General features: G+C 40.3%; 1 protein-coding gene across 1 annotated transcript; it reads right to left on the bottom strand.

Annotated features, from left to right (window-relative positions):
• Positions 1 to 54: 54 nt before the first annotated feature.
• On the bottom strand, positions 55 to 27,844 carry mark1 (MAP/microtubule affinity-regulating kinase 1). Its single transcript, XM_072659932.1, has 18 exons — positions 27,447 to 27,844; positions 17,357 to 17,560; positions 13,636 to 13,689; positions 10,414 to 10,462; positions 9,232 to 9,297; positions 9,056 to 9,126; positions 8,270 to 8,326; positions 7,945 to 8,181; positions 7,226 to 7,345; positions 6,521 to 6,620; positions 6,276 to 6,388; positions 6,037 to 6,190; positions 5,747 to 5,928; positions 5,271 to 5,368; positions 4,986 to 5,147; positions 4,524 to 4,775; positions 2,441 to 2,485; positions 55 to 2,042 (listed from the first exon to the last, which is right to left on the bottom strand). The coding sequence occupies exons 1-18, from the start codon at positions 27,495 to 27,497 to the stop codon at positions 1,700 to 1,702; spliced, it is 2,358 nt and encodes a 785-aa protein (XP_072516033.1). The 5' UTR covers positions 27,498 to 27,844; the 3' UTR covers positions 55 to 1,699.
• Positions 27,845 to 27,989: the final 145 nt, after the last annotated feature.

A 27,989-nucleotide genomic window follows, 5' to 3' on the forward strand; every position in this document is an offset into this window, starting at 1 on the left:
TTGGTTATAAATGTAACCAATAAAGAAGCAGACAACATTCTTTGGCTCCAAAACTCCTTTCAAGTAAGCTTTAATGTGCACCAGTGAGACTGAATCTTGACCCATCAGACGTTTGAGAAATGTACAGTACTACATAGAGAGTAAGGGTTACGGGTTCAGTAGGATGAAGTGAATGGAGAAAGATGGTGGGCGTAGGAAGGTTATTTGCATTTTAGGTAATTCTTCTGTCGTCGTTCCAACCACCTCCAAGCAGCCCTGTCCTCTAAGGCAGCATAATCAGCCTGCTCAGGTTATGTACCGCTACAACATGGAACGCAATGTTTCCCAAAGTCTAATCACAGCTTCAGCTATTTTCTTTAAAACTTATAGTTAAAAAAAATTATAATAATAAAATAAAATTAAGAACAAAAAACAAAACAAAACAAAACAAACCCTTTCCTTAAAAACATGCAGTCGGGGACCTTTATACTGTCTGTATGCACATAAATGTAACGCATTGCACATTCAACCCTCATTACCTCAGTACAAAAGAACAAACATCTGTTCCAGCACAAGTGGTCTTACACTTCTTACACATCATTGCCGCCATCATCACAAATTACAAAAAAACAAAAAAACAAAAACAAATTTAAGGTATATTTTCAGAAGCTAAAGTTACATCCTACTTCCTTCACATATGGGTGACATTCTAAGGAAGATAAAGCAGCACATTAAAGGCATAAAATGGTGAAATAAATAAACTCAAATCTTTTTTTCAGGAAAAATAAGATGAACTCAACTCCAAAAGAAATGAACTGTTGGGAGGAAAATCTCAAGTGTTCTTTGACCACACAAGGTCTGCTCCTGTTCGTGTTATTATCTACATCTACTACAGCACATAGCGTTATCGTCCACTTCAAATATCATAACAACCCTTTTTATCATACACAGACCAACAGAGTTAAGTGCCACACTCACTAACACCACAAGTCAATGACGTCTTTTCTTGGTGGGAGGGAAGAAAAATGTCATGATTTGTGGATTCAAAATATTGAAACTTTGGGATGTGCACAGTCTGCTCGATGAAATACTGTTTTTAGTAACCTGCCAATGTTATGACTAGGTCTAGAACCTTCTGAAAAGTTGAAACCAACAAAAAACAAACTCTGGTAATATAAAATAATCATTCAAATGTCACATAAAAAGTAAAAAAAAGAAAAGAAAAAAAAAGAATCTAAAACTGTACGAGGAGAGCAAAAAGCTAACAAAATCATTACAGTAAGACATTTAACAAATTTTCTGTACAGAAAACAAGCCTATACAACACCTTTAAATACTCAGGCTGAAAGAGTCTTGTATTGTACAACTCTATGAACAATTGAAAACAAAACATTATGTATCGTAACTGTACATGTGGAAAAAGTAGCATCGTAAGTCTCTGTTTCCCCTACAAAGGTAGTTCTGCCAAAGGAACTTCAAACTGCTGACCCAGAAAGGGTTTTTCATATTATTGCAAAGATGGTTTTCCTAACCTTGTGTAGTATATGTGGGATTTGATAGCAGGGTGGGATTGGGTACAAGGAAGTTTTTCATTTATTTATTTATTTATTTTTTACCCCTCTGTTGGCCAAACAATACAGCAGTAGCTTCAGAAAGCAGTAAATGTGATATCGCTGTAGCACACAGAGCTGTCGTAGCAGTTGCTTACTTCCAAGGCCAATCACAGCTTCAGCTCATTGGCGACTTTGGACGCGATGTTTTTAAAGGCGATGGAGGTGCCCGAGATACGCTTAAAACGTACACCGTTCAGAGAGAGGCGGGGCAACTTGCATACTTCCATCTCCCATTGGACGAGGCTGTCTTGGTGGGCATCACCGTGAACACAGAAAAGCAGGAAGCGCTCACGCTGCTCATAGTCGCAGTTGTTGGCATCCAACACCTTGCGGATCTCCCGCATCATGTCTCCGGGCTCCATGGACGATGTGGTCTTCATGCTCCACGTGAAGCGCAGCGATCGTGGCTTCGAGTCTCGAACGTCCTCTTTAGGTTCCCCTGAGCCACTCCTGAGGACAAACAAAACACCCATCACAATCATTTATTGAGTTCAAATGAATCCAAATATTCAGATCAATTTATTTGAAATGAAAATGAAAAGATCAAATTGGATTTATAGAGAATTTTAATGATGTTCACTTTCTATTTTTCTTCCTTTTTTTAAAGCATAGACACATTCAGAACACAGAGGTCAATCAACATAAGAATGAAACAAACTTAAATGGACAATTACTTTACAAATAACAGTCTTAATAAGCTTTTACAAAGTCCTACAGCTACACATAAAATATTCTTGCTGCAGCACTGCATTCTCAAACAACCCAGACATGCATCTACACATTTCCAGGGCGCAAAATTGATCCTGACTGTACAGATACTGCTTCAATGACAACCAACAGTCTCTCACCTCAAGCTGTATGTTCTGCCCCTGGCCTCTCCTTCACTGGGTAGCCTTGAAAACAGCAACAGTTTAGATTGAGGATCAGCCATTAAAAAGGGGGGGGTGGAGGGGGAAAAAAAAGACTACTGCACTCTCAGATCAGGGGATGGAACAACCAAAGCCACACAACTAAATACCTCCAGTAGAAAACAGACATGAAAAGAAGGACACGGATTTGAATCACTGATCCAGATCTTAAAGATATATTAAAGTGTTTTTGTCTTTAGGCTTTCCTTTTATTAACACTGTATGACAAAAGGATCAACATGTGGGCCTACTAGGTACATTCAGCATTCCACACACTGGCCATGGCCTACACAGAGATTGTACACACACACACACACACACACATTACTCCAGACTACTTACTTTTGCCCTAAACATTCATTTTTGAGGACACATAGTGAAGCACACTAAAGCTTTACATTTCCACTGACCTGCCAGTGGTGACGCAATCAGCTAGTCATGCACGTATTTATAAGGGAGGAGGGCAGGTCTCTAGTGTTATACCATGCTGGGATCTACATATCAGGCAACTGCAAAAAGTACCAATATAGGGGCGAATGGGGAAACTGCATGTCAGATTAAAGGTTAAATCTCAGAAAAGGCACTGAGCTACGACAATCCTACCTCTGAAAGGCCCTGAAAGACAGAGTTCTAGAAAAGAAGAAACATACAGCATTTTCAAAACTAGTGCGTGGTACGAGTGTGTTGGAGGATTCGTTTTAAAAGGTAATCCTCATTATATACACTATTGGTCAAAAGTTTTAGGACACCCTCCATTTTTTTCAGTAGTCCACTGTCAGTATTTCATGGCCCATGCAAGCCTGCTTCGCTTGTTTTTCCATTCTAGCGTTGACTTTCTTACTACCACCCCACCTTTCAAACCTGCAGCTCCAAGTCTCCTCTTCACAGTTGAAACTGAGACCTGGCCCAGTGTTAAGGTGAGCTACCAGGTATTTTCATCTGGGCTGCCAATCACTTGTCTTCTGAAAACTTGTCTTCTGATGAGGTTGTGAGATGAGGTTTTGAGTCAGTCAGACCTCTTCCTGTGCCAGAACTCTTTAGTTTGCTCTAGTTTTAAAGAGCTTTTGAGTGTAAGAAACTCACAACATTGTGTCTTAATTTATAATTTCTCAAAGGACAGAGAAACAATTTTAGGAGGTTGGTTGATATGCCTTCCTTTATTAAGCGTCTTCTTCGAGACATCTTAATAGGAATCTGAATGCACAATGACCTTGAAATACTGTGATACAGAGTGCTGGAACAGTTCCTACACTGATGAATGGGTTGTAAATTATACAATTATTGCATTAGCAGTCAAAGCTTAATGTACTTCCATTACAACAGACTAGCATGTTGTTAATTTCCCTAAAATGGTTCAGTTTACTCAAAATCCCCAGCAGTCTGCTATTTGTACTATTTGAGGTCACATTACTTTTTGGTACAATTGCTAAAAAGTTATTCAATGGACTTAAATGTCAATAAAAAACTATTTTGAGCAAATTTGGAGTGTTTTAACATTTTTAGGTAGGGTATTGCTTTTAAAAAACAAAGAATAAAATGCACTACACTACACAACAACTCATGGACAAACATTTGTGCATCTCAGTAAAAACTATTAATCAGACCAAAGGACCGGCAATGTGGTGTGGGTTCTATATATTGAAGAAAAATTTAAGAAAAATATGCACTTTTGAAAGTCACACATTCTCCCACTAATACTTCATCAACCACAGTTTTTTTCCATCATGGCAGTAAAGTTGCTAACTACAACAGTTTCTCCATAGACAAGGCCAATTCGAAGCACTGTGCCCCAGTATGGCTCTGGATTTAAGGAAAGGGATGGCAAGACAACAAATGACAAATTCCCACAATCTCACAATCTCTGAAAATAAAAATCACTTTTTCTATTGGTATTAATAGAATATTAATGCAATCCACTTTCACAAAGGCTGTATACATACACACACACAGTATATTTAAACAGAATGAACACCTATGAAAACCAAGGGGTGTTTGACGGAAAGAAGCAGTGCAACATACTCACCTACGAACAAACTTGGACGTAATCTTGCTGATGATTCCTGTGGAGGTGCCCCTGCGAGCCTGGGCCAAAGCCCCTGTGTCATGGGAGAGTGTGGGCGAGGCCGGAGGACCATTATAGGTGGCACTGCGCCGGTCTCGAAGCTGAGCTCCGTGGAAAGTGCTGCGGCTAGAACTGCCCCGAGGGAAACGTGTCCGGTCTGGGGTTGTGCTGCTAATGCTGTGGGCTGACGGAGATGCGGTAGGAGCCCGTGAGCTGGAGAGAGAGAAAGCGGCCACAATGTAAACCAACAAAATCAAGCATGTTAAAGGGGAAAAACTCAGAGTCTCAGAGGGGGGAAAAAAGTCTCAAGCATGCCGCTTCCCTGACAACCGGATCGGTCATTAATCATTTGAAACGAAATGAGAGAGATTAACTTGATGTGTAGCCTCTATCCAATTGCGATTAGAGTATTAGTCCTCTCACCCCTTAAACTCAGTGTTGTCTTCAATAGGGGGAAGTGGGGACTTGTTTGGGTGGCCTGAGGCGGACATAGACTTCACATGACGAGGTCTAGCTGAGGCCAACGCAGATGAAGCTCCTGGAGACACTGAGGAGCCACTTCCAGACGCAGACATCTCCGTCAGACTGAGAGAAAGAAAAAACAAAAGGGTGCATATACTATCTAATCCATACTAACTAATCCATATTTATAGCAATATCCATTGTCACGACATTAATCCCAGGGCATCTTCATGTAAACCATCTCACCTGTTGTCCCTTCCATTGGGGATGGCCGAATAACGATCTGTGCTGGCACGCTCACACACATATGTGTTCCTCCTCGTCATCCCTCCAGCTGCACTGTTCTGTTGGTTTAACACACATAAAAAGGTATATTTCTTCTTATTGGTAGAGCTGATTTATTCTAGTTATATAGAAGAAAAAATTTGTAGTTCTGCCAAACATCCATCCTTTAATAAAATAATCCTTTTTTTTTTTTTTTTTTTTTTTTTAAATGTAGTTATTTCTGTGTTTCTTTTTGTATGGTTGAATGTAAGATTTAGTATTTATAACATAATGATAAGTTTAAATATTGAATGAATTGTTTAAAGTTTTTGTTTAAATTTGTCTATGGAAATCTGTGTTGTGATCTGGCTAGGTGAATTGCTATGGAACACTATGTAGGCTAAGACGACTTGGCAGATGTGCAAACCTGATACATGTACAAGGAGCTGCTTTCTCACCCCTGAGGCTGTAGAAGATTTTCTATGCTCCTGTGCAGTTAGTGGAGACACAGCCATATCTCCCTTTGAGTTGGAGGCAGGAAGTTTGCGTGCCACTTCCCACTCTTCCTTCTTCTCTCCCTCCACACTGTTGGCCTGCACGCGTTTGGTGTAGGATACAGATGGTGGGATGGAGGGGGCAACTGCCAGGTCACACACAGTCATATTACACATTACAATCTGCCCTGTTGGGCTTCAGGTACAGTCTTTAATTAGGTAATTAGGTGTGTGTAACTGAGTGTGTGGCTGACCGTGGTCACTATAGCGGCGCTGTTTCTGAGTGGCAGAAATACTGCGTTGCACTTTAGAGTGAGCTGGAGACTGTGAAGAACTGTTGTTCAGGTCACTGCTGGGTCGTGGCCTCTGACACAGATTTGTAGTGGACAGCGACTCGCTCCCTTCAAACTGCCAAAACCAGGCAACGGCACAACATAAATATCACATCAATGTAAAGACTTTTCTAATAGTGGTCTCTGTGTGGGGTACTTGCCTCAGGGGTTTTTCTTCCCAAAAGCAAGTAGGTAGCCATGATCTCATCATACTTCTGACCCACTAAAGAATCTGTGATCTCATCTTTGGGAAAACCCATTGTGATCATCAGGTCTGTGGGAAAAGAGAGATGAAGAGGGAGAAACAAACACCTGAGAGATTTAAAAAGATTAACACAGTTATAGATCAGTTATGCATTTGTGGGAGCCCTCTGTGATGAGACTAGAACACTGTATGTGAGTGTACCTATTCGTTTGGTGTCACTGAAGTCATGCTCTGGCTCTGTGTACGGTTTGAGCTCCTCCTCCTCATGGCCCACATTCATCCAACGATCCTTCATAATTTGCTGTGGAAGAGCGATACACATATAAACATGTATACACATACATACATAAATACATATAAAACACACACACACACACACACACACACACACACACACACACACACACACACACAAACCAATTATGGATCATCTATAAAATACATGGTGGTATGCCATTAAAACCATTGCCATGGCCAAACCATTAAAAACGTCTTATAATTTACTAATTCAGTGGAACTGATTTTTTCCCCCTCATGTGGCCAAGAAAAATCAAATGTTTTGAGTACATCTTAACATGTTTGAGAAAGAAACAAACCATTGTGTGACTGTGATTGTGTACTCTTTAATCTTCTTGGGGTTATGCACACATGCACTAATGATGGCTGGTTGTATCCATATCCATTCTCCCCCACCATGCAGATTTTGGATCCTTAACGTTCTGAAAGTGTAGTTTGTTGAGAATCTTATATATAATAGCCTGCACTAAAATTCTGTCCCAAAACTTTTAAAACATTACTAAAAGCATGTTGAGGGTCATCCCATATATTAGTCTTAAAAGGTGAGTGCCGTGGGTGAGTAGAACCTCATAACAGGTTAAGATACCATGAAATACCAGAGACACTGACCTCCAGACTGCCACGTTTGCCAGGGTTGAGCACCAGCAGTTTCTTCAGTAGATTTTCACAGTCTGTGGACATATAGAATGGAATGCGATACTTCCCTCTTAGCACTCGTTCTCTCAGCTCCTGTTAAGAGGACATTGAAAGTGGTCAATTACACAGCACTGCACTCTGAAACATAGAAAATGACCACCCACTGAATTCATGAGCCTGAAGATCCTTCCCAAAATACTACAGTAAGAGTATTTTACTTTCCTTTATGTCCCCCTCCCTAATTTTAGTACCCAATCATATGTAAGGCACCTGACACTGGAAGGGTGAGGGCTGTCACGCCTCCTCTGACACATGCACACCCATCCACTGAAGTGATGTGGGGAGAGAGACAGTCATCTACCCATCCAGAGAGAACAAGACCAACTGTGTTTCTTTCAGGGTCCAGCTGCTGATGGCAGGCTGGATGGCCTGGGATTTAAACAATTGATCTACTGGTCATAATGGCAGTTCCTTTTAGTAGATTAGTTTTTGCCATTCATGTTCTAGCAAGAACACGTGCACACAAGTTCAACATAAGACAGATAAGACAGGTGAAGGTAAGGTACTATAACTTGGGTGCAGGGTAATCATCATAACACACTCACACTGTAGCCACTAATCTGGATGAGCTTTTTGGATGTGTAATTAATTTAAACCTGAATATAATTTTAGACTGAGAATTAACAACTGACCTTTAAGTTCTGTCCATCAAAGGGCAGCGATCCACTGACCAGTGTATAGAGAATAACCCCCAAGCTCCATACATCCACCTCAGGACCATCATACTTTTTGCCCTGAAAGAGCTCAGGCGCTGCATAAGGTGGGCTGCCACAGAATGTGTCCAACTTGCTCCCGATGGTGAATTCATTACTAAAGCCAAAGTCTGCTATCTTTATGTTCATGTCAGCATCCAGGAGCAAGTTCTCAGCCTGCAGGAAAAACAAGTCTTAGTATAGAAACAGGTCAAGAGTTGATGTAGAAAGGAAAAGACACATTGACACATTTGAAACAACTCACTTTGAGATCCCTGTGGACTATCCTTTTCTGATGGCAATATTGCACTGCAGACACAATCTGAAACAAACAGATACAGACAGATGAAAAGAGAAGTGGTAGAATGGTACACAAAAGTCATGGTTCAGTTCACCAGTTTGGTCAAGCACAAAACAAACTAACAAACAAAAAAACCCACAACAATATTACAACAATAACAACAAAAAGACTAACCCAGGTTTCTTTTTATTGATTCTGAATAGTCAGGCAAGTTACAATTTAACCTAGCATTTTATAATGCCCACTGAGTTAGCCGTTATTGCTTGTATTGATTTAAGCAGTAAAACTGTAAACGTGTCAACATTAGTAGTCCAACACAGACACGCCAACCTACTTGCCATGACGGCTTAATACGAATAGCCATACCATTACACCCGAAGCATAGAGTAGAAAGAGAGCGTAGATCACCACTAATCAGAAAACATCCTGCAGCACTTTGGGTCCTGTTAATCGTGCAATGTGCCTGTGTTGTCATTTGAACTTCTAGCGTACAATGCCGTTCTGTCTCTTAGAACCTGGCGGGGGGTTAGCCATGCTTCACTGTCCCTGGAGCAGAGTCTCGCTCATATGCTCAACAGTAGCAGCTTAGTGAACCTAGGTATCGATCCCACAATCATGTAAATCAATAACCCACCTCTCTCACCCATCAGTGTTCTTCACACAGCATGAATTAATTCTCAAACAGGAGCAGAAGAATATGCATATTTTGTTCCCGCCATGAAAGTGGAAGATTTTGCTTCGTCCTCTCACCTGTCGAAACTTGGCCCTGGCTTCCTTCTCCTTCATTCTTCCATGTGCAACTAAGTAGTCAAATACTTCACCTGAGAGAGAGAGAAAGAAAGAAAGAAAGAGACACACAGAAGTCAAACAGCTCACACTGTGACAACAACTAATCCTTACTGAGGACCAACAGTATAAAAACTCACCGCCACTGGCATACTCCATTATCAGATAAAGTGTCTTCTCTGTTTCAATGACTTCAAATAACTTAACTGGCAAAAGAAGAGAACAGGGAGACATTAGCGAAGAAAAGGACACATAAGGACATGTGGCTTCACTGCAGCACAGTAAATCGTTTTTGAATGTTCACTGCTTTCAGATTCAGTAAAAAGTATTTACATATACAACATATACAGCTCTGGGTGAAAGCACATGAACGGCAGAGAGAATGTGCTTTGAGTTAGTCAAAAAAACAAAAAACAAAAGAAAACTATGGACAGTAATCATGTACACAAGTTCATGTTTACTCTTTAAGATGAACTAAAGGGAAGACTATTCAAATTTCAATCAGTCAAGAAGTGAGACTAAACCCAGTCAGACGCTCTATGCTCCATGAGAGAAAGGTTGAATTGGGTCACTTGGCATCGGAAATGTACAGCAAGGAGCCAATTTAAAATACAGAATCCATGAACAAAAGCTGAGGTCTGCCTGCATGTTACCAGCTGTAAAATGGAAGATGAGAGAGCAGCGGCGAATCACAGCTTTTAGCCGGATTAATCCCGAACTCAGTCTAGTTCCAGCCAAGCGGTATATCTCACAGGCAGCACATGCCTATAGCCTGGGCTACATGCCAAGAGCCAATGGAAGCAGAAAGAATGACCACTAATCACAATCCACAGAGAAGTCAGAGGGAGGCGGATTTGTGTGACATTTGTGAAAAAGGAGAAGAATCTACTTAGGAAGAGTGCGCATGGTCACGCATGGTTATCTTACAACATGGTCCAATAGGAACATACAAAATCCTGTTGAAATCTGATCAGAATGTAGAGTCAGATTCAGTGGCCAAAATAAAATAAAATAAAAATGCAGTGTCATGAAGGAAATAAAGAACAGAGTGGCCTCCTGCAGCAACAAGGGTAACCCAGAGTCACAGGAACATGCACACAAGTACTTCTAGAGAAGCAATAGGCATCTTCTCAGTGTAGCAGACAAGTGCTTAAAAGAATAAAAGGGCAAAGGATTACCAAAAAGCATGGATTATTGATGTGTACTTTAGTACAGTGTGCCAAGACGTTTGCAAATAACTGTACTGCATAGAAGTCACAATAATGTAAACAAACACAAACACACACACACACACACACACACACACGACACAAACATGTTACCTATATTAGGGTGATTCAAAATCTTCATAATCCGTACTTCACGAAAAAGCTGTTGAGAAACACACAGAAAAGCAGACCACTTATCAATAGAGCAGGTGTTCATGTTGCAGAAGTGCCACATCCATGTACTGTAAAAATGTTGAGGGTGTCACAAAATCCAGTGTCTGTACCACAGTTACATTTTAGCACAGTTACGTCTATCTGCGGGTCTCTAAATGCCTGTGTTGTGTGGCTGAGAGCTTGCACTTCTCTCTCAACCTCAGTGTTAAACACTCAACAACCCCACTGCAGCCTGACCAGCCTTCTCCTGAGCTTCTTTTTCTTCCCCAGAGAAAACACATCCATAGAGATTTAAGAAATTAAAACACAAACTTAGAAAATGCCTAAATAAAGGGTTTCTTTTATAGCCAGAGCAACAGGTATTTTCTGTGAATGAATAGTGATTGAATGAAGAACCCTTAGTTTGCCATTTTGTCCGATGGGCAGGAACTTGGCTGGCCTCTGACATGACTGGTTTTGGAGCAGTGACTGACCGGTGTACCAGTGATTTTTCAGTCAATGCTCAAATGTACTAGAAAGGAATATTTTATTTCAATATTTTATCCTATTGGGATAACTTTTGTTATCGTGGCACACAAAATGCCTTTGTGAGTGTATTGTGAATATCGTCAGTGCTTAAAGAATACTGATTAACTGCACATTTCATTACAAAGAGTGTAATCTTTGTCTTATTTAGTCTTAGTCTTATTTAATTAAATAGAGTAAAGCATTTTTGAAGTAAAATTCACGTTACTCAGTATGGGAGAGTATTTGGAAAGCAGTTTTTTTATATATATTTTGCCTCCATCTACTACACAAGGAGCGTATTGCCATAGGACCAACACCAACATAAATGAGCGGATGGAATGTTCAATCAACTACATCAACTGCAGACCACAAAAATCCAACAATACCCTCTGACAGATCTATTGATCATCACATGACAAAACTGCTGCAGAAACTCTTCAGATGCTCTGCATTTGTCAGAAACTGGGAAAGTCTAAACAGCCTTATGTGAGAACACAGCTTTAAAATATGTTTTCCAAATTCAGTTTAAACCTTAATATATTTAACACATCAAATTCTTTGTTAATCAATATTTATCCACACACACAATTTCCCCCAATTCTATATTGCACAATTTGCATATATTCCACAATGACAGCACCAGAAAAATAATAATTTGTATATTCTGGAGTCTGCTGTATTGTCTACACCAGTAGACCACAACACACACATGCTTCCTTTTTAGTTTTTATGCATTTATATGCAAATGTATCAATTATCTGATGTCCTGGTGGGCCAGTGTATGATTTTTGCTGGGTGATTCCATTACTCTGGGGGAAAAAAAAGTATGTAAGCTTCCTTACTGGAACTGTGGCTTCTGTCTATTTATTGTGTAGAATGAGGCTCCCTTTGGTGTGATTTCATACAAAGCAAACAGAACTGGAATTTTATTCATGCAAACTTTATCCAATACCACAATACTTATTAGATTGGTAAATTGGAAAATTATCAGTTTCACTCAGCACTAGCTTGGAGTTTGGAAATGCTCGCCTATGCTCTGGCCTCTGATCCTTAGCTGTTGACAGAAAAATGCCTTCTTTGTCTAAACGAAACTCTCTTCAGAAATGGCACAAAAAAGAAAGAGCAAAGTAGAGCTTAGAGCATTAGTAAAGAAAAAAATGTGCTTTGTGGGCTGCGGCTGCACATCCGAGTGTCTATTTTTAGAAGATATTTCTACCATGAACCAACAGCAATGCAATTGCATTCCAGTCGGACACTGACCAGTAAGTAACTTCTCCGATCCATTCATTAGCTTATCTGTCTCACACAGACTTGACCTTAGCACATGGGATGAGTTTGACTGTTTCTCCAGATTTGAATACACTCACCCATAGTGCGATGAATGAAGAGCCATTTAAAAAGAGGAAAATGACACTGCACTGAAGATCGCACAGAAACATTGAAACAGCTGCTTCCAGCGGCGACATTACAGAGAGAGCACGATAACCACATGTTGAGTGACAATTTGAGTCACACTAACATCATAATCATAACACCTTAAAATACAGTTTTAGGGCTCGCTAAAAAAATCATTTTTTAAATTGTTTTCAAACAATTAAGCCACTTTGCACTAGAGAAAGCTAACTAGCTAACCTCCATCTATAATCCCTGGGCAGGCAGACACTAAAACAAGATGCAATAAAAATCACCAACACATTATTAAATCTAGTTATATAGCCACCTCACTCTTCCTGTATGTGCTCCACCCATCACAAATGCATACGTTCAGGATGGTATATCAAAGTGCCTATGATAAAAGTACCAGGGGTGTTCAGTATTGTGGTATACTAAACAACCAAAAATCAACACTCTCATTAAAGTACACCTGACTACTAAAGCTGAGAACTGGGACAGTGTGAATATCATTACTTAGACACTACTTAAATATACTAATTCTGAAAAAAAATTCTGCATTCGCAAGTAACCTTGTAGAACAACCTCAACATGGTTTGAAATCTCTTGAATAACTGAAAAATAATACAAAGAATAAAATCTACCGCCGTGCGAAATAAGCAAAAAAGATGTATCCTCTCACTTTCTGCAGAACTTAATTTATGAACTCAGGTCTTGCTTCTTTGTTTAGACTTAAGGCCAACTGAAGCATCCCCTAGAGATGTTAGCATTTCTATGATGCAAAGATGACTGAGAGTCCAGCATACTCCTACTTCATCTGAGAAGATTCTATGTGCCTGTTGCATGTTTACATGTCATGGAACGAGCTCACCCCATTAAGAGTTTGAGAAAACATCCAATATAAAATAAGGAAACCTCAAATAAACTACACAGTTCTTACATGCTTGTTCCAGTAGCTACACTTTGTGTGTTCTTATCTTGAAATCCTCTTTACTAATGCTCACACCTCCAGCTAACTAATCAGCTCTAGAGACAAAAGAACAGCCTTATCTCATTCAGACATAAATATAATTAGACAGATCAGTGAAGCAGCCTTGCTGTTCTTAGCTTGCAAACTACAAAACAAACCCACAGAAGTTAGATCAGTTAGATCACCTGCCTTAAAACATGGACAGACAGCCTTCAACCCTCCTCTTATTTCAAAAGTTACTTTCCAAGGACCAACTTGGCAAGCACTGAGAATCACTTCAAGAAAGAGCTTACCTTTTGTAAACTAGTGGGGTTTAATTGGGTCTTATCAATAATCTTCACAGCAACCTGAAAGACAAAGTGATGTTACTGAGTGGGATTCGGGCAAGTAAATTAATATGTATATGTAATATGTCATCATAATTGGAGTATGAGGATCATCTAGAGAAATGCATACAACTATCGAATCCACACAGAGACAGACATCCATTCAGAAAGACGAGCACAATAGTAGAGTAACAGAGCACTACTACAGCTTGAATTTAGGCCCGTCACAATAATTACGTTATCAACTTATTGTGAAACATACGGACATGATCTCAACATTTTTGCTGACCTCGATACTGCCTGTGAGCAAAATTCAGAATTGAATTCAATTAACAGTTTAATTTAATCCACCCTAAAGGATGTTGAATTACATTATGATTAAGCATACATTCCCTTAATGTTGAATAATTAGCAATATCTTTATTTCAAATGAAACCAAGTTTTGGTAAATGCAATTAGCATCTATTAAAGTACTTTACAGGGTAACGTTGTTGCATCGAATGGTCAACAGTTCCTCAACCGTTCTGTCATTCAGGCCGCATCGTTCTGGTCTGATCTTGCCTGCAACAGGTGCAGAGGACGCAGGTATGGTCAGATATCTACATGCCAGTACAGCTAGGTTTGGGAAACTGTGTTGGCCTTTTTTCCAGAACAATATAGGATCAGCATCCTCTGCCAAGCATGGTGCGCTCAAGTAAACTGAGAGCTCATGTGAGTTTGTGTAGCAGTTGTTGGAATCTCCATGTAGGAAGAGAGTCTGGGGAGTTCCCTTGTTTGAATACTAATGTCAGAGGTGACTTTTGGACTCAATCAAAAATCTCCTCGCTGCAAGTTATGATTCTTCTCTGTCGTCTCTCCAGGTTTGTAAGGTGGACACAACGTCTTGTTCCCAGTCACCTTTGCGTCTTTGATGGCATGTCTCAGTCTTCTAACACAAGGAATAACAAAGCTTGATCTGACAGCATCCTCCCTTGTCCAGGAGGCTTTTTCATTGAGCCTGCATCACGCACTACCATCACGTCTCTCTGGAGGAAAGTACATAATCTTCTCTTCTACATGGACCACTTCTAGATCACAGGTGTCATCCTCCTCATCCTCACTGTTGGAACATGAACTGGTGGAAACAGAGTAAATGCCTTGATCATATGGATGCATTGTCAGTTACAATGAATGACACCTTGTTTTGAATATTGTTATTGCCCAGATCATCATCATCATCAAAGACCTGGCTCTAAACATGCTCTGCAAATTGAAATCAACCAGGAAATGGCCCGTCATTCCATAAAAGGACTTCATTGATCAATCTGATCATAAATCGATGGTCAGGCAAATATGGCCAGCTTTTGCCATCAGATTAGCTAGATGTGCTTTTACAGAATCAGAGGGTTGTGGAATAAGGCTCTCTGAGAGTTCTTCATAGTAGGCATTGTGAATGAGGGTTGAGCCAGTTAAAAAGACGAAATTCCGGAGAATTCGACCCTTCCTCTCTTGAGAGGCCGCCCAGGTGCTCGTTCAGTCTCTCGTCACTTCAAGACTTGACTACTGCAACTCTCTTCTGGTTGGTCTCCCTCTGCGCACCATCAGGACCCTGCAACTTATCCAGAATGCAGCGGCAACGTTCCTAAATTGAGCCATGTCACTCCACTGCTGCGCTGGCCTACAAAGCCCAGAAAGGACCAGCCCCTCCGTACTTGATGGCAATGGTCAAAAGCCGGTCTGCACCAAGAGCCCTTCGAGTTTCAAGTACGGCTCGGCTCGACCCGCCATCCCTCAAAATCCACGAAAGACAAGCGTCCAGGCTTTTTTCTGTCCTGCACCAAAGTGGTGGAACGAGCTTCCCCTGGGTGTCCGAACGGCAGAGTCCCTCGCTGTCTTCAAATGCAGACTAAAGACCCACCTCTTCCGAGAATACTTGGCGAATAGCAGAGTGGTCTCCTTATTGACTTGTGTTTAGTAGTGTCTAAGCTTAGAGGTATCTATGAATTATTAGTCTATTTAAACTAGCTGAGGTTTTTCTTGAGTAAACAGTAAAGCACTTGTGTAAGTCGCTCTGGATTAGAGCATCTGCTAAATGCCTTAAATGTAAATGTAAATTCTTATTTTTAACAGCAGAGAGGGGAGGGAGACCATTTGAAATGAATGTAACAATACTGTCAGTCAGAGCCACTTAATGTCTATTGGTTGATGATGTTGAAGTTGGAGGATGACTTGGTTGAATTGGTTGTCTCGTGCCACTCCTCGACACAGACTCCAGCAAGATTTCAGGGTTAGCAGGAAAATCTATGAATATTCTTCCAGTTTAGAGACTGTTCATGCTTTGGATAAAAGTGTCAGCAAGTTTTTTTTTTTTGTTTTTTTTTTAATTCTCTGCCACTCTGTAATGCTGTGCCCAGACCCCTGCCTCCAAAGCTACTTTGCGTTCACAATCAGAATTGCAATTCCCCTTCCTGTTTGCAATCTCAATTCAAATTCAAGAATAGCCATTGAATTCTGAAGTTTGTTCAACCCGGCAGACAGCAACGAATATCATGTAGAAAAATAGTGAATATCGGAACACTGCAGCAAAAAAAATTGTTTTTTTGCTGATCTGAAAAAGAACTGTTCTGTACAGTGGTTTTATTTTATTTTTGCTTTTGAGAGAATCTTTAAGAAAAATATATATATATATATTTCCAAAGTTTTTCAGTCTTTTTTAGCGACTGACTATTTGCACGTTATTTTATTTTCGCCCAACCCTATTTCTGATAACACAAAGCCATCCCAGGACCTATTTGTATGAATAATAACTCTTATAATATAGCAACCAAATTCTACTAATCTACTAATTTTCTGTTCACTTTCTTGGCTGATGCTGCAATTACTGGCGCTGTTATTTTGAACTCATTACTCGTTCAGTTGTTGCGAGGGAACTGCAAGACAAACACACAAATATATGCAAATATTTCAATATGTTTATATATGTTTAACACACCAACTAAATAATAAACATGTACAAAACTGATGCAAACCAGTCCTAGAACGCAAGGTCAGCCATAGTATGGCACCCATGGAGCAGAGGGGGTTAAAGTGCCTACCTTGCTCAAGTGCTCAACAGTGGTAGCTTAGTGAATCGGGTATCAAATATATGCTGCGATTAATAGCCTGGTGCTCTAACCACCACTGTCCCCGACAGCTGTTTATGTTCAGGATCGGGCCCACTCTTCCGGTCTCTTTGCTTATGACAAAAAAGCTTGTGTGTGGGTGAAATATGCACAGTAAGATCTATACGGCTTTAGGGCTTGGATGTCATCAGCCATCCTGGCGTGAGGACATAACTGTCTCATGGGTTATGCAATACCCTGGCGCGTCTGTGGAGGACTCCTCTGACGTACATAGAATCAATAATAGATTGCGTTTCCAACTCTACGTAGATGCCTGCATTTCTCCTTTCCTTTTAAAACTCATAGCAATATCTCAAGCAGCGTTAGGTTCATGCAGGCTTGTCTACCAATTCAATTACACTACTTCAAACACCTATTACATCAACAATGTTCTGAAATAAATATATATATATATATATATATATATATATATATATATATATATATATATATATATATATATATATATATGACTAAATATATATAACTGACATCATAAAAAAAGGCTGCAGAGGAATATTGTACAAAACCATACTTGACCGCATTACCTCACGTCCTGTTAAAACATGGCGTGCAAGTTTGACTTTGGCAAAGTTGCCCTTGCCGATGGTTTTCAGCAACCTGTAGTTGCCGACGTGAGGCTGTTCATCTGTGATGGATGCCACAGAGTTTCGACATCGTGGGAGACTCTGTCGACTTGAGGATTTAGCTGGAGGTGCTGGGGGGTCAGGATAACCATCTACAGATGTATGCTGCAAGAAAAGAAAGAAAGCCACCAAATAAATAGTAAATTTTACACAATACAGCTTCTTTAGGCAGTAAAAAAGAACTTTACCAAGTACCAAAATGTTTACCAACATTCACGCTGGTATAAATGATAATTTCCACTGAAGCTCTAAGCCTCTGTTAACTTCCAGTAGGTGCGGTATGGATTCTAGAGGAACAATGTGGAGAGTCATTCCTATCTAACATCCATTTTAAATAGGAAGGACAACACCTGCTACGCCTCTTCACAACTGTTAGGTGAGATTGACTAACTGTTCTCTACTAGGGAAGGCTTTCTAGTAGATCAGAGTCCAATAAAATGTGCAAGGCAGGGTGCATCCAGGACCATGGTTAAGCAAATCTGTACTATATTTAGAAGAATTGCTGTGAAGATTTGATTGCATTCAGCAGAAAGAACATTGGTGAGGGCAGGATGTTGAATAATCATCACCCTACCTCATCCCCAACTCATCCCCAAAGTACTGGATCGAGCACAATCATTCCAGAGAGCACAGTTCCACTGCTCCGCAGCTCAAAGGTTCCAAGTGCAGAGTGGATTTATCTTCTGTCATTAACTAACTCAAGACAGCAAGTGTACCTGAAAGGATACAAAAAAGTGGAGTATCCCTGCTTTTCAGATTTTGTTGCCGTCTCTGTTTAACACTGATGGCTAATTAACAAGCCTACTGTCAGTACAAGGTATACTCTTATGCCAGGATCAGAATACACAATGTTTTTGACTTTCACAATGTTCATTATGTCAGATTAGGCACTCATTATCAGACCTAATGAATATTTTTTGAATGATAAATTGTCCCCAAAAATAGTTGTTTCATAATTGTGATGAACAATGTTGTCATTTTAGGACCATTTTTTGCCATGGAAATAATAATAGCATAGTAATAAAATGACAATGACCCTGAGATAATGACAAAATGCATAATAATAAAGAGCAATAAAAAAAATTAAAAAATAATAAAAACACCTTTTTTAAACAAGATAGACATACTAGCTTGTTCATGTCATGGGCTCTGTAGTTCACTTGTACATACATTTCCAAATGTTCTAGCTGGAATTATCCTTTTTTTGGGCGGAAGGGGCTTTGAATGACATGTCTTTACCTGCCGCTAGGGGTATACAGGATCACAAAACACACGGTTTAGAATGGGTAACGTATTTTTGCGACGTGGATCAGATCATTTTTTGGTTCAGCAAAACATAAATAAAGGGGGACAAACTCTGCTCTCCACTGAAACACCAGAGTGAGCGTGTGAGAGGCCGTATAAATATGAACCAATTGCCTTTTGTGCCGTGTTAGTGGCTGCGTTTTAATACTATGCTGAGTGATGTACACTCAGTGTGTTAGTAGTGTTAAGTCTTCACTCTGCCTCCCCTAAGAGGCTTGTTAGTTTCACACACTGTACAGTACGTTTGTCTGAGTTTAAGTCAGATATGGCTTAAAAACATGTATGGTGGCGTCATTATTGCTGTACTGTTCACTGGGCACAACACACTTCTACCTTACACAATAGAAGTTGCTCTCTGCTCACAGACTCATGCTCGCCTCTGACAGAAGAGCACGACTGGCTAAAATACACGCAATTCAACACAACAGGCAATATGGAGCTCAGCAAAAATTATTGAGGTCACATCCATTAATTATGCGTTAATTTGATAATTATCATAACAGGCCCACCCATTGTGCTATTAATTTGGGCTGTGTCTTGATTAAGATACATGATTCCATAGGTCGCTGGGGACGAAGGTCAGGAAACTGTCAATCATGGCTACAGAAGTGTTTTGAAAAGAAACTGACTGTGGATCCTTTCTGGGTGACACAAAGAGGACAGTCTAGCCTTCATAAGAGAATGTAAGGTAACAGAGCATTAACATTGTTATCCACCATCATTCTTTCTCTTTACCATGTTTACACACGTGTGCCAGAGAACATTCTGTCCTCCTATTGGTCAAGAAACATGTTGTAGGACTGTCAGACTAGGTGGATGATTAAAAATAAATAAAAATATAAAATAATAATAAAAAATTAAATATTGAACTTTGTCAGGATGTCATGCAGCAGCCCATGTGTCACATTGCTGTTCTTTGATCACTGGCCACTGCCCATTATTTATTATAAATAATTATAAATAATTTAATGAATTAATTATAATTATATGATACTCATGTTTGGGCCCAGCGCAAGAAACCTGACTGCCGACTAAACTGTAGCAAAATTGTACTAAATGTGTAGTCTGTTAGTCTAATCTCCAATTTGCCATTTTCACACAAAATGCAACTTTTATCTACTACAGCTTCAGAACCTTTCAACCCCTTAATGATGAGCATATTTACTACTTGACAGAGCAGCCTTTTGCTGTTATAACCTGCTGCAAAAAGGTGACCCCAGCTTCTGGCAGCGTTCCTAATGGGCAAAGGCATCTAGTGCACAAACCTTTTTAGGTTAGGTTTACCAGTGCCAGTGGAAGCAAATCAGTCCCAGAGCATCACCAAGCCACTGCCATGCTTCACTGTAGACAGAGTCTGCGTTTCAGCGTACGCTTCATTCATCACTGGACAAATCACTGATCCACAGGCCCTAAAAGTTTCATTACTCCACAGAAAAGAATCACAAAACCTCTGTGTGGAATTATTTGGGCATGTTTGAATCAGCATTAGGAGGAGAAAGAATGAAGCCTATGTTGAAAAGAACAGCATGAAGCATGGCAGTGGCTTGGTGATGCTCTGGGGCTAGGGCTAAGGATGCTCACCATAAAGAGGTTGAATAATTTAGAAACTGCAGAAGTCACATAATTGGGCTTTTTGTGAATTAGTAATTAGTGCAATTTGGAGAATGGCCTTTTTTCTGATCAAAACTTGAGCTTGACTTGGAGCAACGTTTCCACCAGCCTCCTGGAAACACTTGCAGCAATCATGCCAAAAAAACGATTTTTTTAAGTGATCAACAGGAATGATGGTTTTTAATAAACTGTCCGATCAAAATATTTTGTCTCTCGCTCACATTCTTCAGATCCAATAGAGCAAAATGCAAATTCATGCAATTTTTTAAGTGGTCTTAAGATTTTGATCAGGAGTGTATTTAATATTTAGGGTGCAAGGCAGCTTCTTAGAGGAGTGAAGAATATTCAGTGCTTGAAGTGGAAACAAAAAACGAGCTGGTACTCCCCTCATACACCTCAGCTGTAATCAAATCAAATGCTATATTTGATTGAGAATTTCCCCACTGCGGTACTAATAAAGGATTATCTTATCATATATCTCCATTAAAAAAAAAGAACAATATGAGTTATTGCTAATATCATAACAACATACACTGATCTAGCCAAAGTCAAGAACACGGATTATCTCGTTGCAATGGCACCTGGCAGCAGGTGGGATAAATTTGTCTTTTGTCTCTGTTGGCAGAAGTTGAAAACACTGATATGAGTGACTTTGACCAGCGCCAAATTGTGATGGCTAGCTCTTAAACTGTAGCTCTTGTGGGATGCTCCAGATTTGCAATGGCCAGGACCTTACAAAAGTGGTCCATGAAGGGAAAACAAGGAACAGGGTGATGGGAAAGCCATGGCTCACAGATGCATGTGGTGAGCGAAGGCTGGCCCATGTTGTCCGATGTGAAAGAAGAGCTACTGCAGCTTAAATAGCTGAAAAGGTTCATGCAGGTGTTCGAACACAGATAGTTTTTGTTAGTTGTGTAGCCACAGATAGTGTCTACCGCCAAAAGCGACTACAATTGGCATGTGAAAATCAGAACTGGACCAAGGACCAATGGAAGAAAACGGCCAGGTCCAACGAATCACATTTTCTTTTACATCACGTGGCTCACTGGAGGCATGTGCATTGTTTTCCACCAGGATGCACTATGGGAACAAGGCAAGCATGTGGCTGTGTGATGCTTAAGGCAATGCTCTGCTAGGAACCCTTGTGTCCTGTCATTCATGTGGATGTTACTACATACCACCTACCCAAACACTGTTGCTGACCAAATACACCCCTTCATAGTAACAGTATTTCCTGATGGCAGTGGCTTATTTTAGCAGGATATTGTGCCCTGTCACACTGCAAAAATGGTTCAACAATGATTTGAGGAACACAGCAACAACAAGCTATTGACTTCAACTGAATCCGATCCATGAAGGCGCTACCTCACAACTTCAGTGGATGAAGACCCATGAATACAATCAGCTTTTACAAACCCAAGTACCATGTGGAAACATTAAGCTTTAAGCAGCTTTAAAAACATTTTTTATTTTATTTATGGTATTCTAGGTAGGACTTTTTTCCCCCTTAATGGTAATATAACTGTCTCTCTAGCACCCCTGCATGTAGAGAGGATGGGTTGTATTTTCCCCCCTTTCTTTATCTTTATTGCTCACTGTTAAAATTGTATAAAGTATTGTATTAAAATTGTAATATATAGTTTACAGACATTCTGGCCCTTTTCTATTTTAGTTTTAAATCATTAAATTATGCTACATTAGACAGGGACTGTGTCAGTGCTGTTTTACAGTTAAACACATTGAACATGGTAACTACATGTAGGGATGCACCGATCTGGCTTTTTCAGTTCTGATACCGATACAGATACATACACTTTGCATATCGGTCGATACCCGATACAGATCCTAAACCATTGTTGAATTAATAAAGTGGGAGACACTTAAGGCATCAGGATTGACTTAAATATTACAAAATATCATAACAAAATATTACAGTAATACATAGATATAAATGTACTTAAATGCTATTTTTTTTTAAACTTCTTAAAGGATATATATATATATATATATATATATATATATATATATATATATATATATAAAAAATAAGGAATCAACCAAAAATGGCAAACGTAAACATTTAGTGCAGTCTCACACCAACAAATTTAAGTGAAAGGATTGATTCCATGGATTGGCCTAATTATCCGATACCTAACTACAGGCTGTACCAACAACCTGTGTGAACTGAACCATTATTTTTGTGTACTGTCAACATGCAAGGCACAAGACGACTCAGTGAGGTTTCAAATTATCAGAACTCATTAAATGATGTTCAGTTACCAGTTTGACACGTATGCCAAAAAGTTTCAGTAGAAATGTATATCCTAGCCTTATGATAAATTGCCTTTTAAAAAAAAAAAATAAAGAAATAGATTGCAGATTGTGAGAAACATTTCAGTTTTTTTTTGACCTTCTGATTACAGTGAGCAACAAGAAAGGCCCTGTTGTGCTGTGGGAGGTTGACTCATTGCAAATCAATACAAACTTACTATAACTGATAACTGAAATATTTCCATCCTGATGTTAAGGATCTCTTCACATTCATAGGGCACAAGGGCTTAGTAAAGTGTGGTGAGCCAATGCTTAATTTGGGGTTTCCTTTAATTTATCATGCCTCCCCAGGTGGTGCAGCTATCTAAGTGCTAGGCCTATCATAATGCCACAGCCGGTTTGATCAATGTGATGCCACAATCACTGCTGGGAGTCCACAAGAAAAACACTTGGTGAGCGGGCGAGAGACAACGAGAGCTAGAAAGAGTAAGAGGGCCGTTTCTACACCTTCATGTACAAACCGGATTCCAAAAAAGTTGGGACACTAAACAAATTGTGAATAAAAACTGAATGCAATGATGTGGAGATGGCAAATGTCAATATTTTATTCATAATAGAACATTGATGACAGATCAAAAGCTTAATCTGAGTAAATGTAACATTTTAAAGGAGAAATATGTTGATTCAAAATTTCACAGTGTCAACAAATCCCAAAAAAGTTGGGACAAGTAGCAATAAGTGGCTGGAAAAAGGAAATTGAGCATATAACGAACAGCTGGAAGACCAATTAACACTAATTAGGTCAATTGACAACATGATTGGGTATAAAAAGAGCTTCTCAGAGTGTCAGTGTCTCTCTGAAGCCAAGATGGTAAGATGATCACCAATTCCACCATTGTTGCGCAGAAAGATAGTGCAGCAATACCAGAATGGTGTTACCCAGTGTAAAATAGCAAAGACTTTTAAGTTATCATCATCAACTGTGCTTAACATCATCAAAAGATTCAGAGAATCTGGAACAATCGCTGTGCATAAGGGTCAAGGCCGTAAAACTCTACTGGATGCTCGTGATCTCCGGGCCCTTAAACGTCACTGCACCTCAAACAGGAATGCCACTGTCAAGGAAATAACAGAATGGGCTCAGGAATACTTCCAGAAATCATTGTCAGTGAACACAATCCACAGTGCCATCCGCCGTTGCCAGCTGAAACTCTACAGTGCAAAGAGGAAGCCATTTCTAAGCAGGCTCTACAAGCTCAGACGTTTGCACTGGGCCAGGGGTCTTTTAAATTGGGGTGTGGCAAAATGGAAGACTGTTCTGTGGTCAGATGAGTCACGATTTGAAGTTCTTTATGGAACACTGGGACGCCATGTCATCCGGACCAGAGAGGACAAGGATAACCCAAGTTCAGAAGCCTCATAACGCTCCGTTCAGAAGCCTGCATCACTGATGGTATGGGGTTGCATGAGTGCTTGTGGCGTGGGCAGCTTGCATGTCTGGAAAGGCACCATTAATGCAGAGAACTATGTTCAGGTTCTAGAACAACTTTTGATCTGTCATCTATGTTCTATTACGAATAAAATATTGACATTTGCCATCTCCACATCATTGCATTCAGTTTTTATTCACAATTTGTTTAGTGTCCCAACTTTTTTGGAATCCGGTTTGTACATTGATAACCTACCATGACGATTCTTGAACACACTGCTAAGACACAAACTCCCCTTTCCCCCACTGCATGCGCAACACACTCAGTTAGGCTCACCTTGCCTTGCAGCCTTCCTCATTTTTTGGCCTTCTTCAATTCTTGTGCTATGAAAGCCAAAGTAATGATACGCTGAGCTCCACTGAGCAATTCTTTTAACACGCTCACTCTCAGGTTCATTGAAACATGCTTTGCTAGCTATTCTGTCCTCTCTTTCTCCAGGTCCTGAGCACTTCACAGTTAGTAAAGTGTTTAAGATGTGTTTCTTATAGGGTAACATTAGACATTCGTTTCATATGTAGGCATCAACTTTTCAGTCAAAGTACAATAAACAGCCCTTTATAAAAATCCATAGCAAAAATGATAGAATCACAACTCTTTCAATTGTTTAATTTGGTAGAAAAAAAGTTAAATCACAGAGACATGCCACAAAATATAAAATATAAAACCTTTTAGCATTAAGAAAACAACAATCAGTATAATTGTTGTGGTCAGTCACAATTGTGTTTTTAGGAAAAACAAATATGGAGTGACTGAATTCTGAGGATAAAATTATGGAATCATGAGAAACACACTGCACCGAGCTCTCAGAGTTCTCCGAGGCATGGTCTTAACTAACCTCCAACAGTTTTTTTCATTAATCCGTCTCCAATGGTCTGTTATTGCTGTTGCCAGATCAGCTTTGCAGGTTGGAGTCTTGTCATTGACCATTTTTAAAGATGTAATGACAGTCATCCTCCCTGTGCCTTGACCTGACATGCAGCCCCAGATCGTCAATGACTGTGGAAATTTCCATGTTGTTTTCTTTAGCCAGTCACCCTTATAAATTTTATTGGACCGGCATCATCACCTTGCCCAATGCAGATTCGTGACTCATCACTGAAGATTACTTTCGTCCAGTCATCCACAGTCCGTGATTGCTTTACTTTAGCCCTCTGTAACCTTGTTCTTTTCTGTTTACGTCTTAATGATGGCTTTCATTTGGCTTTTCCCAAAATCCCACTTCTTCCAGTTCGGTCACAGACACTGACTCCCGTTTTCTCCCACTTGTTTCTCTTTTGTTTTGCATTTTCTGTTTTTAAGACATATTGCTTTAGGTTTTGACCTCTCGATGTTTTCCTTGGTCCACTTGTACGCTTCCCGTGTTTAGACACAGCTGACTGAGAACAACCAACCATCTCTTGCATCACTCTGTGATGATTTACCTTCTTGAAGACGTTTCTACTGACCGCTCTTGTGTTGGAGCCATGAATTATGTCAATCCACTTTGTGCAACAGCCCTCCAAGGTGTGAGCACTCTTTTTAAACTGAAGACTGATTAGCAGATTGAATCTGATGCAGGTGTTTGCTGCAAATTACAGAGCGATTCCATAATATTTTCCTCAGAATTCACTGATTCCACTTTTTTTTTCCCTTTACTTGATCTAAAAACACAGTTGTGGCTGACTACAACTATTATATTGCTTTCTTTTTTTTAAGGTTTTCTTAATGCCAGAAGGTGGGAATTTTGGAAACAAAAGGTTGGGCCATGTCTTTATGATTAACTTCTTTTCTACGAAATGAAACAACTGAAAGATCTTCCTCCAAGAGTGGTGATTCCATCACTTTCCCAGGGGTGGTACTCAGCAGGAGGCTTTCTGCTGATGTATGCAGATTTACTGATGTATCGCATTGCTTGTACACGGTCTCGATTCCCATAAAGCACCTGTACTTCACCACGAGAGATCCTGAGTTTCCTGATTGCAGAAAAGTCCACTTTAAACTTCCGATGCCAGTAACTAAGAGGGAGCATCGTAAGCAGAGTAGTGGTTTCAGGCTGTGGCATTTGACAGTACGACTCATTGGCTCAGCAGGTTTCAGTCACCTTGTACAACTTCAACTCTGCGAGCGGACACAGGTGCCTCACAAAGACTGATGAAATGGCAGGATTGTGTGTGAACAGAAAGGAAGGCACGCTACAGAGCATTCAAATAAGGCGGCTGCAGTACTGTGTCTTATTCTAGATGCAACATGAGATTAGATTTGATGAGATTTCAGTAAATCCTGTCCATCACATCACATCACAAACCCATGAGGTCTAGACCTCGGCGGTTTCAGAAGGTCAGCTACAAATCAAACACTATCGCTGACCGATATGCAGGAGCAGTGGTTAACAAATGGTGTGTTGCACATTTTGCAGATGATTTTTATTTACTGTGAAGCAGATCAGGTCTGATGCTGATTCTGGCTCTGGACAGAAAGACATTGGGAGGAGCTGAACTGGCATCCAGACTCTTGCTATTAATAAACATTAGTTTTTACATTCATTTTAATTTGATTGATGCATGGCACAGCATGTCAGTGGACATGTGCATTTGGTTTGCTATAAAATAATTAAATAATTAGAGAGGAATATTGTAGCTAGCATAATCCGGGGCTTCATATGGATTCGTTTAGACATTACAGCACTAGCTAAACATGGCTTTTAAGACATTAGCTAGCTCAAACGGCATACAATATTCTGCTTGGTAGGATTGGAGACAATGTGATCAGGAATCAGGAATAGATGACACTGCCGCTAGTGTAAATTAATTAATTCATTAATTCATTATTTATTTATTTCCCCTGCAATAACTCATTGTTCCCAGACTGCTCACCAACGCTAGCCGGCTAACGTTAAATGGCCATATAGCTAACCGTGCACTGGCACGACACAGCGCATCGCTATGCACTGGAGCCAGCCATCGTTAGCTTGCTAGCTAGCTAGTTAGCTAGTAGCTGGCTTAAAAGCTTGATTCGGGACAATGTGTCTCTATATTGACGCGAACACAGTCCGTTTAACCAGAATACTAAAGCTAGCCAGCTAACGGAGCACAAGATTTAGCCACTATCAGCAAGTTATGGGCTTAAACATGTTGCTGTTGTGACTCAACACAAGCTGTATTAGCAGGACAAGCGACAAGGACTCTCCACATTCTTAGGACATTAGCAGGCTAGGCTAGGCTAGCTAGCGAGCTTGATGTGTTGGCTGATGTGAAACTGCATCCCTGCACACGAAGTCAGGGCAAATAAACACGTAAATCGCACAAAACACAAGCGGGCTGGCCACGGATACTCACATTCTCCGTGTCCCGCTCATTAACCGTTGGTAACGGCGTCCTGGTCGACATTTTGTTCGTTTAGGCCGCTTAGCAAAGCGCCAAGCTGGGCAGCAAAGGAACAAACGCTACGAAAGGAAGATCGCAAATTCCCAGCCCTTCAGACCGGCATTCCCAGCCTAACTGATGAAAGCGTAGTCCTAGTCCCGAGCAGACGACATATCCCCGACTGAGCCGACATGGGCCGGAGGCAGTGACCCTTCCGTCTGCGCAGAAGATGCGTTTCCAGGTGACTCCTCTGGACGAGCAGGCGTGGAGCTGCTAGCTAGGTAGATGATCTGGAGAGGAGGAGAGGAGCGGATGGGCTTTAGACTCCAGCCCGGATCCACCCTGAACAGACTGGGATGAAGACGCATTCAGTCTTCCGTAACTAACCAGAGAGAGGTGGTGGAGGAGGGGGTGTGATTTTTGCGGGGAGATTTAAATGTCATCGAGGTCTTAATATAATATACATTACACTACAGTGAGTGTGCAGCATGTGTAATGGATATGTAATAGAATAAC

This window comes from Salminus brasiliensis, chromosome 17 (assembly GCF_030463535.1).
Source record: "Salminus brasiliensis chromosome 17, fSalBra1.hap2, whole genome shotgun sequence".
Taxonomy (NCBI): domain Eukaryota; kingdom Metazoa; phylum Chordata; class Actinopteri; order Characiformes; family Bryconidae; genus Salminus; species Salminus brasiliensis.